At 36.2% G+C, this 18,047-nt stretch overlaps 1 protein-coding gene across 1 annotated transcript in view; it reads left to right on the top strand.

Moving 5' to 3' along the window:
• Positions 1–18,047, top strand: part of SPIRE1 (spire type actin nucleation factor 1) — a 133,522-nt gene that overhangs the window by 6,698 nt on the left and 108,777 nt on the right. The window contains exon 2 of the mRNA XM_067290726.1: positions 4,467–4,501. Within this exon, the coding sequence (XP_067146827.1) occupies positions 4,467–4,501 (35 nt within the window). The remainder of the gene's footprint in view (positions 1–4,466; positions 4,502–18,047) is intronic.

Genomic DNA, 18,047 nt, shown 5'->3' with positions numbered 1-18,047 from the left:
CTCATTCCCTTAAGGGCAGAGAAAAGCTACAGTACCTCCTAAAGGCTTAAAAGCCAGACAGCAAATCCAAATTCAATTTATCATTAATTTGGGGGCCTGACTAAAGACTGTTGAATTTGTTGATCTTGAGATAATGACTCCCAGATTCTCCCTTACTCTCCCTCTATTAGCCCTTATGTCCCTCCTTCTGCCACCTCTGCTACCGTCCTCCAGTACATGTGGGCTGTGGACATCTTGTGTGAAGGCACCTTGGGTTCTACCACCATGGAAATAATAGGTTTATTTTGCCCCAAACTGCGGAAAGAGACTGTGGTATTTAAGTAGCATGTTAATCTTTCCCACAAAATGGTTTTCAGGTGTTTGTTGCTGAAACGTACATCAGTTAAACTGTTGTCTGAAAATCAGTGCTGACAATCACTTGGTCTTGGTTCTGCAAGAAGCTCTGAGGCAAATGCTTTTGGATCTAAAAAGAGGAATCTTAGATGCTAAAGGAAGGCTGGGAAGATGCTCTGAGGCTCTAAGCTGCATGGCTCTTAGAGCAGCTGTTTACTGTTAAAACAATGGCCGTGTGATTGTGGTGTCAAGCCACAAGCATCAACTTGGTATTTTAGCTTTTCTTAGGATTGTGGAGTACAAATGTTTTTGCCCATACTGCATGCTTTCTTATGAATATTCTGTATCAGTCCATTTTAATGTACTGAATTATTTATTTCAGTCTTAAAATTCAGTCTTCAGTGTGTGCTTCTTGCTATTGGCAGCAGTAGATGATATGCTTTCTTTTTGATTTTTCAAATCTTTGAAGACCCTTTATATGCATGAGCTGTTAATCCTTGGGAGACATGGAAATTGCACTCGAATGAGGCAAGGGCCACTGATAAATTGAGTATAGTCTTTTTCTAATGGCATTCAGAAAGATCATGTGAAAATAATTATTTTACTGTGTGTCAGCAGCAGCCTGAGCTCCTGCCTTGAGCGATGAGTCACTGTATCCTAATGCTTGATGAAAATTTGGCATGACTCCTCATGTAGGGGGTTCAAAATACAAATAAATTTCAAATGGCAATACTAAGGAATCAAAAAAGAATGTGAAGGGTGTTTTTGTTTTTTTTTTCTGATGGTGTTTATATCTTATTGAAGACTGTTTTCAGAGATACAGAAAACCTCCAGTTTAACCCTCTCTTAACCTTCTTGCAAAAATTCTTTTTTTTTTCTTTTTTATTTTTTGCCTTTCAACAACCTGTGAGTCAAAAATTATTTGATCTTCCAAACCTACAGGTTGTTTATAAGTTGATGCTAACTTGACAGTTGAAGATAATGCTGTTTACTAGTAATGAATGGATTAGTCACTACTTGAAAGCTGTCGTGGAAAAATACTGGTGATTTTTTGGCTGTAAGAATGACGAAGATCCTACACAGATTAGTGTTTAGTTGAATGGTGGTAAAATCTGGAGAAATATGGGTCTATGTTAAGAAGTAGCAGCTGAAATAAATTTGGAAGTCTTCACCTGTTTGCCAGATAGCACTTAGTACTGCTTGCAGACAAAGAGAATAAATTGAGACTTCTTAGGGAAATTTTTTTTCCTCCCCGTGCGAATTAGGAAAGTGTGATCCTTAGGCTACATTTAAAAGTTTCTGTTTTTTCAGTCTCGTCAGCTGAAGAGACAAAAAATCTGCTCCTAGTCAGCATAAGTAAATTGGTTTGCATGGGCTATACAGAGGCAAATTGAGTTCAGCGTTGATAGATGCAAGTAAGTGCATATTTCTTGGGCCAATACTACTAATACTGATCTCTTCAGAAATGTGGGAAACTTCCCAAGGAGCAGATTCATAAGTGATTGCAGGCAGCTCAGTGGAATCTTCTGCACAGTGTATGGTTGGGACTGCAGTACAGCAGCATAAGGAATGGATGGTTAATAATTACCTTAATGTGGAATATGTTATTAAAGTGCTTTAAGTCGGTAGTTTGTGCTTGTTTAGAATATTGTCTGTGGCACATCTGAGCTGTGTGTGACTTGAGAACTGCTTGTTATTCGCCCTTTCCTCCCCAGTGTAGGGGTCATGACATTATTATTGTTTTTTAAAGTACTGGTATAAATCTTGCTCCTCTCTTGTTTTGTCGCTGGTTGGATCGTTCACAAATAATTGGAATAAATAATCCAGCTTAATCTGTTCCCTGCATTAGTTATGTTAACAGCAAAACAGAATTATGATTTGTTCTGAAAGCAGTAGTAAGATTTGGTAGTACCATATATGAAATAATGAAAGTTTCCAAAATTTGAGCGCTTTTCCTTGAGAAACATCTTTCGTGAAAGCTTAACAAAGCTGATTTATCAAAACTAAATCTGGAGGGACTGTGAGAAATACAATGTTTGCATTACAGATGTTGGCCTGGGCTAGTTTGTTTGGTACTTCAGGATTTGGTTAAGACTTGGTTAAAAGGATATTCTTAGGATCTCAGCACTGCTTTAAAGTGTAGTGATGAATGCTTTGTGTCTGTACTACTGAGGGGATCCATTAAACAGTTCTCCCGTTTCATCAGAACCATAGGAGATGTAAATCAAAATGTTTTAATGTAGCAGTGATTGCAAACACTGGTTGACTTCTGTATCCCATTGCATGATAATAGGTTTAAAATTTTCAAATTTTCAAAAAAATAGTTGTTTTTTTTTTTTTGTCAAAAGAAGCTGCACATTATTTCCCCTCTCAGCTACATCTCTGATCTTGTATTGCCTCTGAGAGGCACGTTGTTCTGGTCACCTGTTGTTTGAGTTTCACAGAAATACTCTTAATATTCATAAATCTGCTAATATAAAGAGTATTTCAAAAAAGGTTTGTAGTGAATCATTCCCATTTATCTTTTATATTTCATGAATGTTACCATTTTAAACACAAAAAAATGCCTCTTACATGGATCATGAGCTGTGATTCTGGTTGATTCTCTTCCTTTTGAAACAATGATACGTTATTTAAAAGCTGCCTTTTTAAGTCACTCTTCTGCTCTTCATTTTGCAGTAAAACACTGGTGCTAAGCATTCAGCTTATGCTGGCACCAGGTTAAAATGAAGGTAAACGACTTTCACTTTGTTAGTTAGGTGTTCCATAGTCATTCAAGATATGTTTAACCTTTAGCTTCAAAGGGGAGGTGACTAGTTCAATATGAAAAATTCATCTTTTTCTACGCGGCTGACTCTCTCCAGCGCTGGCAGTCTTGCATGCCATTCAGATTTTACATAGTAAGTCAGCATGAGCACTCCTCTGTGCAAACCTTATGCTAACCAGTTGGTTGAACTCCTTGAGCTTGCCAGGCAATCTGATAAAACAGTCCTTCTAGTTAGGACTACAAATTGTGGGCTCTTCCTAGCTATTACCAGCAGTAGATCCTTCAGTCAGGCTGGGTGGTAGCTAGCAACCATCACCTGTAACATATGCTTTCAATGTGTGCAGGATAATGGAGCAAACATGCATAGTTCTAGTTTTTGAGCACGGGTTTCCTGGCCTAAATGCCACCAAATTTTGTGGCTGCAAATTTTACATGAGCAGTAGGGGTGTAATGCAGCCAAAAAGCAAAGACAAAAAAGTAAAATTAAATATGTGTATGCTTTCAAATTAAAGGCTCAGGTAACTTCCCTTTGAAATAGATATATTTCTGCTGAGTATTTGATTTTCTTGGATGTCATTTTCTAACAGAAAATCATCTTGTCAGAGTTGCTTCACACTCCTCTGATATAAATACATTACTATCAAATGATCAACTTACTGCTTCTAGTGAAATGGTACCTCCCTAATAATAAGGTGAAATTTCAGTCTTATTTTTTATAAGCTGTCAAGCCGTGAACACTTCTATACCAAAGAGTCTTTTGTCTTGGGAAAATTGAGACTTCAACTTGAAGAAACAGTTCAGAAACTTAATTTTTCTGTATTGCATAAATTCCAAAGTGTTGTTTCTTCAGGCTCTAGTTAGCTCAGAGGAAATGCAAAAACTGACAAGATAGACTTACAAAAATATTACAGTAAGATTTCTACTTTAATTTGCTTGAACTTCATGTAGTTGTTGAACTCTTTGATATACCAGCAGTAATCAGATGAAACAGTGGCTTTTTCATGGTTTATGAATTGGTGTTTTTTTTTTTCTCTAGGACTAATTATTTGCTGCTACTTAATTTAAGCTAACATGTTTCATGTTGCCTCTGTGGCTGAACTTCAGTCGTACAATTTAAATAATGAAGCCAAGCATTAAAGACACATCTTTTTAAAAGGGAAAATTGTGAGGGATCCAAATAAAGAGGGCAGGGCCTTTTTCTTATTGCTAATTCTGTGATGCATAATGGCAATATTATTGAAGTGTGTGACTGAAGTAAGGCAAAGAATATTTGCAAGTAACTCCCCAAAAAAGCTGACTCAGGTGTTTAGTTTTATTTGTCTATTGTCTTTTACTTAAATAATCTGAAAACCTTTTTTTATTACAGGTAAATCAGACCGTTTACCTTGCACAGAGATGGAGGTAAGACAAGTATTTTGCGTTTTCTACTGGTGCCGATTTAGCTCAGCTCTTTCTCATTATCTCATAGTGGAAAATGTATATTTTTAGGATGGAGTTATCATTGCAAAGTTTTACCATGAAACATGTATTGTGTTTATGACTTGTGTTAACAGCTGCATAAGACTGTCTTGTCGGATATTTAGTCTCACATTCAGAAGCAGAGGAAAGAAAGGCCACGTGCTTTTCCAAAAACAAGATTAGAGATATATCATGTGGCCAGTGTAACCTTGTTCAATTTTGATTTCTTTAAAATATATACCTTTAGCAGCATATATTATTTTAGATAATTACTCTTGGCTAAATTCTCTCTCAGTACACTTTAGATAGAACTAGTAAACAGTGGAATAAATACTTAATTCATTTTCAAAATGGCCGGGGGCTTTTTGACGTCACATTTGTCAAGAATTTGGAGGGAAGTAGGGAAGACCAGTGATCTTAAGATTGCCTTGTTCATGTAAAAATGTCCTTGTTTCAGATACTTTCAATATTTCCTTTAGTTTATCACTTGTCAATGTTTTGGGGCCTAAGAGATATCACTGAATGTTTTGCTGGGTTTGAAACAGAAATACAAATTCAGTTCAATCTGCTTGATGTATATCTTGACCCTAGTTTGCCTCTGTATCTTTAATACTAAGCTGTGACTGGTGCTGTAAGAATGTTCAAACTATCATTTTGTCAAATTCATAGATTTAATCCAAGACTTAAGTGAAAACTGGGTAGACCTTCCTGTTGAGCAAGATGCGGACCCAAATTATATTATAATTTTTTATTATCATGCAGAGTAAATCATGCAGTCTGCTCCTTAAATAAACGTGTCCTGCAATAAATGAAATTTCTACGTCCTTTGCAGGGCAGTCTTTTCTCATTGTCTTTGAACTTTCTTTGAAATGTAAAAGGGAGTTTAAGCTTTAACTCTTCCATCAGTGCCTCAGGCCTGAAGCCTGAAGATGGGGCCAGGCCATGCATCTTCGCTGGAGGGTTGTTTGTTTTCTTATCAATAGTACATATGAAGGTGACAAATTGCTGTTGCTAAAAGGTTTATAGATAGATGAACTTCATATGAAAATAACTGTTTTAAAGATAAAGTGAAAGGCCAGCTGATTCAACCACAAATGGTAAAATGTCAAGGCCGTCCAGATTTTAGCAAGTATTAATGATCAAACGGGAACATGCTTTCTAAAGGATACCGTGTAAGTCCAAATTGATATAAGTACAGAAATTGGAAGCAGGCACATTTTGTTTCTCTTCATCCAGTTCAGTTTAAGCAAATACATCCTGCTTTTGTTTCAGCATTTGTTGAAAATCGGTTCATAAACCTAGTGCCTTATTTACGTATGGTAATCTGGTGTGTCATCTGCTTTACATAGTAAATATTGTTTACAATTTTGCTTTGTGTTTTTTTTTTTTCTTTAGGGAAGGTAATGAAAGGCCATAACGTTAAAAATACAGATATTAGTAAACCCCTGGTAAAACATTTTTAACAAAAAATAAAATATTTCACTTTGGGAAAGAAAAATGTTTTTGTTTCAAATGAAAATGTCTAGTGAGAGTTGCTTGGATATTTTCTACTTTGTTTTCTTCCATGGGGAAAGATTTTTTTTTGTGTGTTTTTTTTAATGTTTTTGTCTATATTTAGAAAGAAAAATTTAAGAAGATTAACATTTCCCATGGGATAGAGACTTCATTTTAAATTGTCTCTACTAAAAAGCACTGTGACCATTGGCATATTGGCTCTTCTGTCTGTCTTTGTCATCTCAAAGGAGACTGTGAGGGAGTGAGAGGCTTTTGCTTCCTCCAAAATCCCTTTGGGGCTGCAGCTTTAGACTTAGAGTAAATGATGTTTATGGCTTTCAGAACTAGAAATTCAGCGGAGTGTGCCTATCTCACTCGTTTGATTCCTATGGAAAGGAATGCAGTCTGATTAAATGTATTAAAACATGTGGGAGACTTCTTAAAATGACAGCTAATAATAATCACCAAATTTTGGCAGTAGAGGGAAACTATCTTAAATGAGTACACAATTTATTTCAAGGTAGCAGTTTGAACAGTGTGTGAAGTTCTGGGTCCATGTGCCATAGCCATAATAGGAAGATGGGAGCAAGGAACAAGATGACCTTACTTCATCTGCATCTGCCTGTGACTCTCTTCTGTAAATGATGAGAGCACTACTTAGTTGACTCAACCAAGGTGATGAAGATTATCTAAAATATACCAGCCTCATATGTAAACATTTGGTACTCATGTAGAAGGTATTCTGTGAATGTTAAGTGATTCATATGTAGAAAGATTTAATTGCCAGGTATTTGAAAAGACCCACCTATATGAGGATGGGCATGTTGTGTATGAATAACCTAGTTAATCCATATCTATGATAATATAAAGATACACACAACCTCTCGTATTTGTGCAAAAGTCAAAAGTGAAATAGGCTGTCTCAAACAGTGGTGAATAAACTTTGTTCGACACCATTCAGCTCATGTCAAATGACTGAAATGAATTATTTTTAGAAACATTTTAAGGAGACTTCTATATGTAAATTCTATTTATTTCAGAGCTATCCATTATATGGATAATAATTATTAATTATTATAATTAATGGAATTATAATTATTAAAAATATCTTAACATACAACAAAAATTGTGGTGTACTTGCCTTAGGAACTAAAATTTACAGTATGCTGCTTTACTTTTTTTCACTGGGAGCTTGAAGTACTGATTATATTTCAGAAAATAATTTAGAGAAATAAGTTGTAAGGATATTGTGTTTCCTTCAATACAAATAAGAATGTATTTGTTAGCTCATTGTATGTATTCAAGCATAAAACCAAACACCTCCCAAATTTAATGAAACGAGCGTGTGTTTAATAGCATAGAATGTTAGTATTTCTAAAGATGTGTCGCAATTTTACATTAAAGAAATGCCATGTCTACATGAAAATATGTTACCTATTCAAAATTCAAATAGTATAAAATGTGTGTATTATATATTCATATCTAGGAATCATTTTTTATCACCATTGAGTGTAAATGAAAATAACGTACTGATTGAGTGGGAATTGCTGCAGCAAAGAATCATTATTGTGCACAGTGATAATCACTAGTTCCATTTACTGAGCTTTAACCTTCTGAGGACAAGAGAGAAGAAATGTCACTGCAAGGAGGACCGGCAAAAATGTTTTTATTAGAATAATTTCCATTGGTAAAATATGGGCTGTGTCTTGCATCAAAATGAGTTTTGATTGCAAGGAGATTATGCATTGAAAAATACAGAAGTAAGATTCTGTGTGAATGCTGGGTTACAAATCTGGTAATTCTATGAAAACTTTTTATTATTTATGCTCTTAAGGTAAGAATTAATTGTGATTCAGGATTGCCTTCTCGAAATCAGAGTAGAATCATGTATCTTCTCTTGAGAGTATTAAGTAGTGCTGGAGATCTAGATGCCAGTTCTGAGAAATGAAGTGCTGATTGCTTGCTGATGGGATTATCTCATAGAGATGCTGCACGTCCAGCCTTTGAGGGACCAGATATCTTAGATACCTGAAAGTCCATTATGCTTGTTCATTGAGATGTCGTTCTGTGGCACTCAATCTTCTGACCTCCAGATTTTCCTGAATTACTTCATGGCCACAAAGAAACGACCTAACACTCTTGATTAAAAAGTAAGCAGAAAGTAGGGTTTCCATTTTGATCTTCTGTGTTTTGTAATGAGCTGCTTTTTCAAGAGGAACTCTGTTTTTTGTAATTTGTATAAATGTTTATAGTATATCAGGAGAAGTTTGATCTTTGAGGAAGATGGATTTCTGTTGTTCATGCTCTTTAAGTTTGGCACATCACCCTTTTCATTCAACAATTTCATTAAGAATACACAGTGAATATTGGGTTGGAGAACTAATAATGTATTTGACTAAGCTGATTTAGTGATAGTCAGATCCTACCATCTGTCCCGAATCAGTAAGAGAAATCAGCTGTTCCTTGTAAAGTCTTTATAATTTTGCAGTGCAGTATGTCGTGCCTTTAATAATCTACACACCCTAAAGTAACACAGGACTTGTGATGAAATCCTCATTCCAGTGATGCCCCTGGTAAACCTTTCAGTTATCTGGGGAAGAGGGGAGAGGAGGATTTCAACCTTGGTCTTCTGACAGCATTTCAGTTAATGGATGGTGGAAAATTAGGTCTTGCAGTAACTTGGTCCCTCCAAGGAGCATTTTCTCTGTGAAAAGCACAGATAGCAGAACATTTAGGTGTTGTGTTAGGTGTTGAGTGTGTTTTGTTTTTTGTTTTTCTTAATCTCAAAGCACAAGATGTTCCTTGCATAGCTTTTGTTTGAAGTCATTGGAATTACCAAGTTTTATCACAAAATTAAATGTAGAAGTTAAGTGGAAGTTTGCAAATTTAACTTGTATGGCTCTGAATGGGATCTTAGGGTGTGGGGAGAAGGTAATTTGTACAAGTCTTCAGTTTTTACAGAACCCTTTCTGTATCATTTCTATTATATTTTGTATGTGATGATTGTATCAATCATATGCTGTTGTATCATATGTATTGATTGATAGGATAGCTATCATATGAATTGATTAGCTTGAAAGTGCTATTTTTTGATAGTTAAGTGCCAATGTACACATTTGCTTGGCACTTCAGACCAAAAGAGTAATCTGATTGCTCAGAAAAACTGTAGGGAAAAAAAAGAGCTTTAGATATTGGTTGCCTGCATACAATTTATTAGCCCTTTATATCATCCTTCTCTGTTGTTGTTGTTGTTGTTCTAAGCATATAATAAAAGACAAGTTTAGAATATCATTATGAAATTAGAAATGCTGTTTCATACTTTTTTTTGTTGAGTCAAGCAAGTAATAAACTATAAATAAGTTATAACTACATTTCTGGTCCACCAAACTCCTCAAAGGCTTTTTAGATCATATGACACAGTTTTTCTATGAAATCTGCTAGTTGTAAGTGTTGTGAAAGAGATATTATGTTTCCTGCCTCTTTAGTAAGTACCAAGTTTGAGGAAATAACTGACAAAGATGGTAATTTGTATAAATACATGCACAATATTTGCATAAAACTCTTGATTATTATATAAAATAAAGTAAAAATATAGAGAATTGAAAATAATTGGTCTTAACAGCTGGACTTCAAGGCACTGAGGCAAGAGCCATGCAAAATAGTTAACAAAACCATAATCCAAGCAAGTGGTACACTTCTGGGGGATGACTAGAAGCCGGATAATGGCTCTTAGAGTGACTAAGTGCAGGGGGACCTTGTTGTTACTGTGTTGTGGATTTTGTGTAGGGCAATTCAAAACTAACATAAAATACACCTCTAAAATTTAGTAAGTTCAATTTCAGTGGTAAGTTTTACCTGGTTGTGTGCTGTTGACTTTTTCGTCTAGGAAAATAAAACCACCTTCTGTTCTTAAACATCACTGTTATTCACTCAGAACTCCAACATCTGCAATATAAAATTGCACAGAAGACTTACAAATGATGACAATAAAGTGCATAAAATGTACATAAAATGACACAGACAAAAAGCACTCAAGCCAAGAAGCTGATTTGGAATAGTGTATTCTATTCACTCTTTCTTTATCACTTTTTTCTAATTTATTTATTTCCTGTGTTAGTTGATGCCTAAAACATAGAAAATTTTGGTTGGATCGTTTGTCCAGTGGAAGTTTAACATCGTTGTTTTTTAATTTATAAGGTGCAAAAACTTACACTTGCTACTTGTCACCTTATTTTCGTGTTCAAGGTAGAAGCCAGGGGTGATTGTTACAACTACTTTACAAACCCAGAGGATCTTACTGGCCTCATGTAACCAGCTGAAAAAGATTTTTTTTTTCCTTCACTTATTTTATAAACTTGTTAGTTTTAATGTTGTTATATTTTAAATAAGAAATGAGATAATGTGAAAGGAAAAAAAGTGCCACTTTGTTACTTTCTGTCAGCTTTTCCTCTCAGTGGAGAGGACCTAACAGCTAAGCAGAGCTTGATATCACTTGCTTAACAAAGGTGTGACTAGGTGCTAACTTTCTACCTCTGTGGCTATTTAGAGTTTTAGCAGCTAGACTTTGTTTTTTCATTCGCTTCCTCTCTCTCTCTCAATTCTAAGAAAAATAAAAGAGAGAAATAATATCAAGAATCTTGTCCTTTTGCTCATTTTTGTATCTTGGTTTGCCTTTTTTCACACCTTTTGCTGTGATGGTAAATATGATAGAAAGTAGACATATAGTGTAATATAAGTGTTTCTCTCCGAAGATTTCCTTTTGTTTACAACCATTCTTTATCTAGAATATATGTGCATGGAACCTATACTGCTTTTATTGATGTAACCCTTATATTTATGGTGATTAAGCTGGACCACTGCATAGGATCAGTGGGAAGTTTGTTTCTAGTAAACCAATGGAAATCAGACTTCTGGGAGAGCACGGAGCACTTGGTGAGCCAGTTAAGTATCAGTACATAATACTGCATTCGTTCTGTGCTGCATTTTCCCTTTCAGACGTTCTTTGGACTCTTGATATTGTAGTTGTCTCACCGCAGGACATGAGTAACTTCCTGGGACTGAAGTGGGTGTTACTGGTGTTCTGTGAAGAATAAACAAACATCAATATTTGTTAAAGTTTAGAGTCCTACTAGGTTATTAAATCACTGCAAGAGTGAAAATTGCTCAAACAGACCTTCTTTTTTCCTTTATTTTCCTAATTGTACTTTTTTTTTTTAAATTTCTGAGTGACTGGCTTTTGTGGCACTCTCTGACTAATGCAAATGCCCTCGTATATTTAAGCAGCACTATTTCATAGTTGCTACACCAAGAAATATGACATGCTGTTACTGGACTAGGCTAATTTTAACATAGTTAAAATAACCTAGCTGCTTCTTTATCAGTTTTGAATGTGGTCAGTTCTCAAAGAAAACAGGAATTCAAGGGAGCTGAACATTTAATTTCACTTCAGCAGTTCAGTTACCAAGTACTAGTTTCTGAACTTATAATTTAAATGCTAATGTTGTTTTAAATTTAACCATGAAGCAAATGGCACAAGGATTGAGAGATGAAACTAACAACATCAGTAAGTTTATTTTTAAAAAGTGGAGAAATTTAAAAGAAGAGAAATATTTATTTATGAATGGAGTGGATCCACAGTGCTCCCACTGTGTTTGATGACAGCAGTGCTCTTCTTTACAATACTAACTCAGATTAACATTAATGGAGTTGTTCTAACATTCCTGCTTCATACCTACACTAGAAACGTTGATCCAGTTCATCTAAACCACTCTTCTGTGAAGTAGACCATGTTTTAATGTAGAAATTAACTCATTAGCCACTCCCGCTTCCCTTTGCATGTATAGAACTCCCAGCAATTTATACTTGGGAAAATGACATTATGAAAGGCTTCTTTATGCAGCTTTAGCTGACCTAATGCAAATGAACATGTGGAATCTTTATGAACAAGTAGACAGTATGATTAATTTTTGTTTAGCCTTTAATTTCTCTTACCTTCTTATGCCGTCTTGTCTCTCTGCTGGGAGCAACACAAGCTCTGTCCTCTGATTGTGAATGTCCAGCTGTTGCAAGAGGAGAGAGGAGAAAGATGATGTCCCCTCATGGGATCTACAGAGGTTGAATGGGGAAAATATCACAAATAAAGCTGAGTTAGAATTTTAGTGAGATATGCATTTTCAGTAGGTTAATAATGGAGCAGGTTGTAGTGGCCAGTTCAGAAATTCCCAATAACACCATCTTCAGCCATTCAAAAATCACAAGGTGTGCATATAGTGAGACCAGGATATAGCAAATAGTTATAAATAATATATTTATGTTTTTTTTTAAAGTTAGTTTCTAGGTTTTAGATAACACATACCCCATTCCTTTTTTTTTGCAGCTTTGTGACTAAATGTTTTTCTTCGTGTGAACATTAACATTTAAATTCTTATCTAAATCACGTGACCTGAGAAGTTGAGACATTAAACAAAGCAAGATTTGCAGTTGAGTCAGAGTTTGCAGCACTGAGTACTTTCTTTAGCAAGAAGGACACTGAATCTGTCTTGGGGCTCACTGAGGCGAAAAAGAGGTTTTGTTAATTTTGCACTTTCTTTTGACTGACTTGACACAGTGCAACTCATTCGAGTTTTTGTTCCAAAGTGAGTTTTTAATCAACTGGTAAGCTTCTGTGCTCCCCATGACCTACTAGCATGAACATTTTCATCTTAAACTGTTTAATTTTGTCTGCCAGTTAAATGTTTGTAATGTCAATCATTAAAAACAAAGCAAGCCCCAAGATCTCTCCTTAATGGCCTGAATGAAAGACTCTGAAGATGTTCACTGCTGAATTCTTGCATTATCATTTAGTGTTGCTGGAGACTGTAAAGCGTGCAGCAAGATACTTTTATTTATCAAAGAGAAATACAGAGGGCAAATTAAACATAAATAAAACGAAGGGGTTCTGCTGGGATTTGTGTGTGACTGAATTCTCAATGTGTATTCTGTCATGGCCCTCTCTCCTATTAACCGATAGTAATTATGAAGCACCTATAATACTTTTAGTACTTCACCCACAGCAAGGAGTTAAGCTTAAATAATTAACTAGGATAAGCCAAGCTGTTCACACTTAGTAGATTAACTCCTGCTTTGGTTAAGAAGGTAGGGATATTCTTTTAAATTGACAGAGGGTTTTTTTCCTTCACATACTCTTCTGTAAGCTTGAAACATCCGTGTCCGATTCTCTTGTCACCTTTTCTCATCGTTATTGTACCTTTATTTCAAGCCTCCCTCTCCCATTTTCTCTCAAAATCTCTTATAGCTCATTCAGTAGCTTCCTTTATTTCTGCTTCTCCCTGACCAAGAGGTTAATCATCAGCTTTGGTGGGTGTGCGTTACTGCCGCTGCCTAATAATTGATGACTCTCGTGTTGCCGTCTCTGCTCCCCATGTGTCATTTCACCTCCCTGCACCTCTGCTCGCCTCTTCCGTAGGGCCTCGGGGATGCTGCCCTGCTACCTGAACTCCTTATAGCTCTGCTGCACGTCGCTCATTGTCTCTCTTATCTTTCTCTGTTATCTGGGCATGCATATTAGTGTTATCTTGGACTTGCACTCTTTCCTTTCCTCCAGATGCCTGCCAAATCCTTAACTGCCATCTGCCAAAAGCACCCCTCTCTTCCCTGTTGCCAAGACATTAATTCAGGCTTTGCATTTTTGTTGTTTTTGCCTTGGCTAAAGCAAACTGCCTGCCACCTACTCCTTTCTTGGCAATATCATCAACTATTTCTTCAAAGTTTTCTAAGCCCTTGTTTGGCTGCATCTTGCCTTTTGGGTTGCTCTGTGCTGCTTTTCTGCTCACCTTCGGCCTGCACATTCAAATCATCTTCATACTATTGTATGCCTGGAGCAGACTCACTGGAAAGTAAACAAGTTGCCTTCACAACCTCCCTGTGCTCTGGCTGTTCAGGAAAATGCACCACTCGCTGCCTTGTATGCTCTGTTTGCCTTAGAGCAAAGCCATTGCCAAGGTTTCAGAGACCTTACATGAGAAAAAAGTAGCTTGTGTTCTTCTAAACTGTGCCTTTCCAACTCCTTCACCATGTGGGTGAGTGTGACTCAATACTTGGTTTTGAATATACTCTGTAGCATGTCCCTATTACGTTCTAGCGAGCTGTGTATGCTCAGGTATTTCATGGAGTATTTCCCTGTCATTCTAGGAGTGAAAGCTCCCTGCCATCCCTAGATCTTCCAGAAATGTTTCTTTTTGTTGAGCAAGGGGAAAATAAATACAGCTCAAATTGCACAAACACAGTGAAGCAATCTGTGGTCTCTGCTCGTTGGCCGCCTTCTTACCTTGTAATTTTCCAAAAAGCTTCTTTTGTTTGTAAGTCGTTGCATTGTTTGCTAGTGGAGTTTGCTTTAAACCTAAAACTAATACGGGGTGCAGAAAATAATTCTTTTCCCTTTTCTTCTTCTTTTTCTTTACTGCTGTTGGTGTATAGATAGATTATATTTCTAATGAACTTTGTTAACCAGAACATGTTTATAACATCCAAAATTACTTTTTTCATAATACTTTTAGTTTTTGTTGTCCAACTTAAAGTAGTTGAAGACTTCTGCTATAGCTTTATTTAAAATATAAACTCTTTATTTAAATATGTTTTTTTTCTCTGTGATTTTACATTTACTTTTGTCAAGCTTCTGTTTATCTCTTTACCTAGATCCAAGTAGATGGAGCCAGTGTAGAGCCTAACTTTCTTTAGGCCTGGTCTGGTGCCTTTATCGCAAAATCTAAAGAACATTTGAATAATAGCACTGCATGGTCATTAAAAGAGTCACTGTGTGTTTATACCTATAGAATTGAAAGCATTCTAACTAGGAAGATACATTGGGATACAATTTGTTTTTCATGTTTCAGGGTCAAGTTAAATAAAAAAAATAATCTGAAAAAACAATGTATGTATTAAATAAGAAAAAGCGAGAAAACATGCAATTGTGATGCAGAGTTTTACCACTTGTTTGGAAGGATTACAACAAAATAACTTTTCAGCTTTCTTAAAGTACTTCATTCCCTTACACAAAGAAACTGTTTATTTAAAAGTTTTTTTTGTTGATGTTGTTTTTAATCTCTGGATTCCCAGCTTTCTGGAGTGTTGTCTGTTAGCAACTCACAGATCTTCCAGCTGATGTCTTATGCTACTTTAATATGCAAATATAGTAGCACACTTTCCAACTGAAGGCCCAGACATGCGGTAAATGATGTGTATGTTGAACTTGAGGTTCTATGAATTGTCCCAGTGATTTAATTCTTTGGATACTAAAATGGGCAAATTGAACAATTGGTGGGAGAAAATACATGCTGTTCTCATTTTACAGAAGGAGGAATACAGGTTGAAGAAATCGGGAGACTTGCCCGGTGTGACATTAGGACTGTATGACACAGGCAGTGTATAATTTAGATTCTTTAAGGCTAGTCTAATGCCTTAATCACAAAAGCAAAAATCTTTCTTCAGATTTTAAATACTACCGCAAAAAACAAATATGCTACTTTGCTGCCAAGAAATTATTAATTCCCTTGAGAGAGAGTTCATCTGAATACCAGGAATTTACTTTCAAGATAGCCTGTCCCTTTTTTTCCATGTATATTACTCAAATACTTTAAAATTATATAAAAGGAGTAACACACTCCTTTCAGATAAATCCCTTATATTTCAGGGTTGTACATGTAGATGTTGCCATGCTAGTGAAAAGTCAGACTTTACTTTCTATCGTTTGCTTGTTGGCAGTAAGTGGACTTAGCATTGTTCCTACACATAAGAAAACCCTATCCCTAGATTCCCCCAGACATTTGAGACAGAGAAAACGTTTCAAAACTGAAGTAGTTAGAATGCTTGGGGAAAATCAAAATGGAACAGCTATGTATAAGAAGATAAGCAAATTGGGAGGATTTGAAGTAGTAATCATATTTAGATATGAGAAAAGGGAAAAGAATCTATTAATAAGGTACAGAAGCATCAAAAACTAATACCTTGTAAGGAAACAAAGGGAACCCACTCTTTACTGCAGCATTTGGAAAGGCAGTGATATAAATGAAGTGTATTGTCATTAAAATATGGATTAAATAATGTTTCACTTCACAACGTGGCAATACTGTAGTAACAAGTAGAAGGACAGAGAACCTGAAATCAAAAAACCTGGTGTAGAATTGAGCGAGCCAGTGGTCCTAGAAAGAATTTCATTCTACAAAATCTGCTTTGGAGGACCAGTATCACCTTTTCAGCAGACATGTCATGAACTAAGACATAATCGTTAAAAACAGCCTGAACCTTACTGTGAATGTGCAGTTCAACACAGTATTTCTGTACTCTACTGGCATTTCAAGTGTCATATTGAAATGCAAACTGTCAAAGTAATGAGATTCCAAACCCCTTCCTGTCAGTGGTTCATTCCTTTTTTTTTTTTTTTTTTTTTTGAAAAAAGACAGCTTATGTATCTACGAAGGTCTTGGTCCTTCATTTTTTACGTCTGTTTGAATGCATAGATAGATTTTCCCAGACAGTGGGTTCTGCAACAGATGCACGTACACACTGTCATGCATTTTCTGTCTTGGCAAACTTGAACATTATGGGATAGCAGGCAATTTTTTGTTGTTGTGTATAACTAAAACACAGTCTTCACCAAAGATAGTTGAATTTATGTGATGCCACTTGTTTTTCTTGATGTGGCTTATTACAGCTTTATAAATTGACTGTGATAGCAAGTTTTTAAAAAGTTTTCTGAATAGAAAACAGAAAAGAAGTGTTGATTGCTGTGCTTTCTTGTATTTATTGAATATAGGAACAAAGAACATCAGCTGCTTCAGGCATTTTGACAGTTACAACCTTTGCGGCTTTGATGCAGTGAAAATGAGAATTGTTTGACTTAGAAATAAACAGCCTTCCTAACAACATTTGTACAGAAACTATGAAACAGAGTAGTGACTTCTTAAAAACTTATGTTCTTACAATCCCAATCCTATATTCAAAACAACTACTTGTGTGTTTACATTTGCACCTGTGTACAAATTTGAATGGGATGTGATATGGTCTTTCAGTGATAGTTCACATGCACAGTCAGGCATTGGGTTACTGTGCACCACTGACACACAAGACCAAAGACTCTTACGGTGCTCTTAGAAACTGCTCTGTTGTGGCTTCCTTCTGACCTGTAGCTAAGAGCAGGACAGTTCCTTTTAATCACCCAGAATAACACAGACCGTGTATTATGGATGCGTCCTTTTCTGAATTTACTTTCTTTATGACTCATTCTATTGGAATTATCTTGACTCATTTCTTTTACTACTTTCTTGCATCTCTTTTTCCCTTAAAATAATTACTTTCTAATTATTTTGCCTATGACCTCTCTTACTGCCAGACCTCCATCTCTTCTGCTCCACAATGAATGAGGATCCCAGTCTGCTTTTTTTTCCTACTTTCCTTCAAATTGATGGTAGACAGCAATCTACCTCCTGAGAACAGCCTCCTCAAAGCATACTTCTTGGTATCCAGCCCACACTTTGAGTCTCTCTGATGCTCTGGCGAGATCCATTAACTAAGCATAGAGTTGTCAGGGTTTTAAAGCCCTACAAACAGGGGGAACAAAGCCTGCTTCAGCCGAATTTCTCCTTGCGAGGCTGATGGGTAGCTTTTGAGACCATGTTGACCTGAGTGTCCCAGGCTACTTCCATTTTTGTCCATGTCTTGGCTCATTTCTGCCCCATCCTTAGGGACAGCAAATCTCAGAGGTCCTCAGCATCCTAATGCAGGTTTTCCCCTACAGTTCTCACAAGAGTAACCTGAACAAAAAGCCTGAACAAAGGAATCAAATATGAATGATGCAGCAAAGGATCATTCTCAGTCACAGGTTCTGATAAACTCTGCGTGCCCTAGTCCTACCTGTGTTTACATTCTCAGATAACCCTGACAGCTAGAGGGTCAGGATCCTGAATGTACAGATAGCTCTTACAGATCCCTTGTCCCTCTT

This window comes from Apteryx mantelli, chromosome 2, assembly GCF_036417845.1.
Source record: "Apteryx mantelli isolate bAptMan1 chromosome 2, bAptMan1.hap1, whole genome shotgun sequence".
Lineage (NCBI taxonomy): Eukaryota > Metazoa > Chordata > Aves > Apterygiformes > Apterygidae > Apteryx > Apteryx mantelli.
The sequence above is the reverse complement of the archived record's forward strand: the minus strand, read 5'-3'. Positions and strand labels throughout refer to the sequence as shown.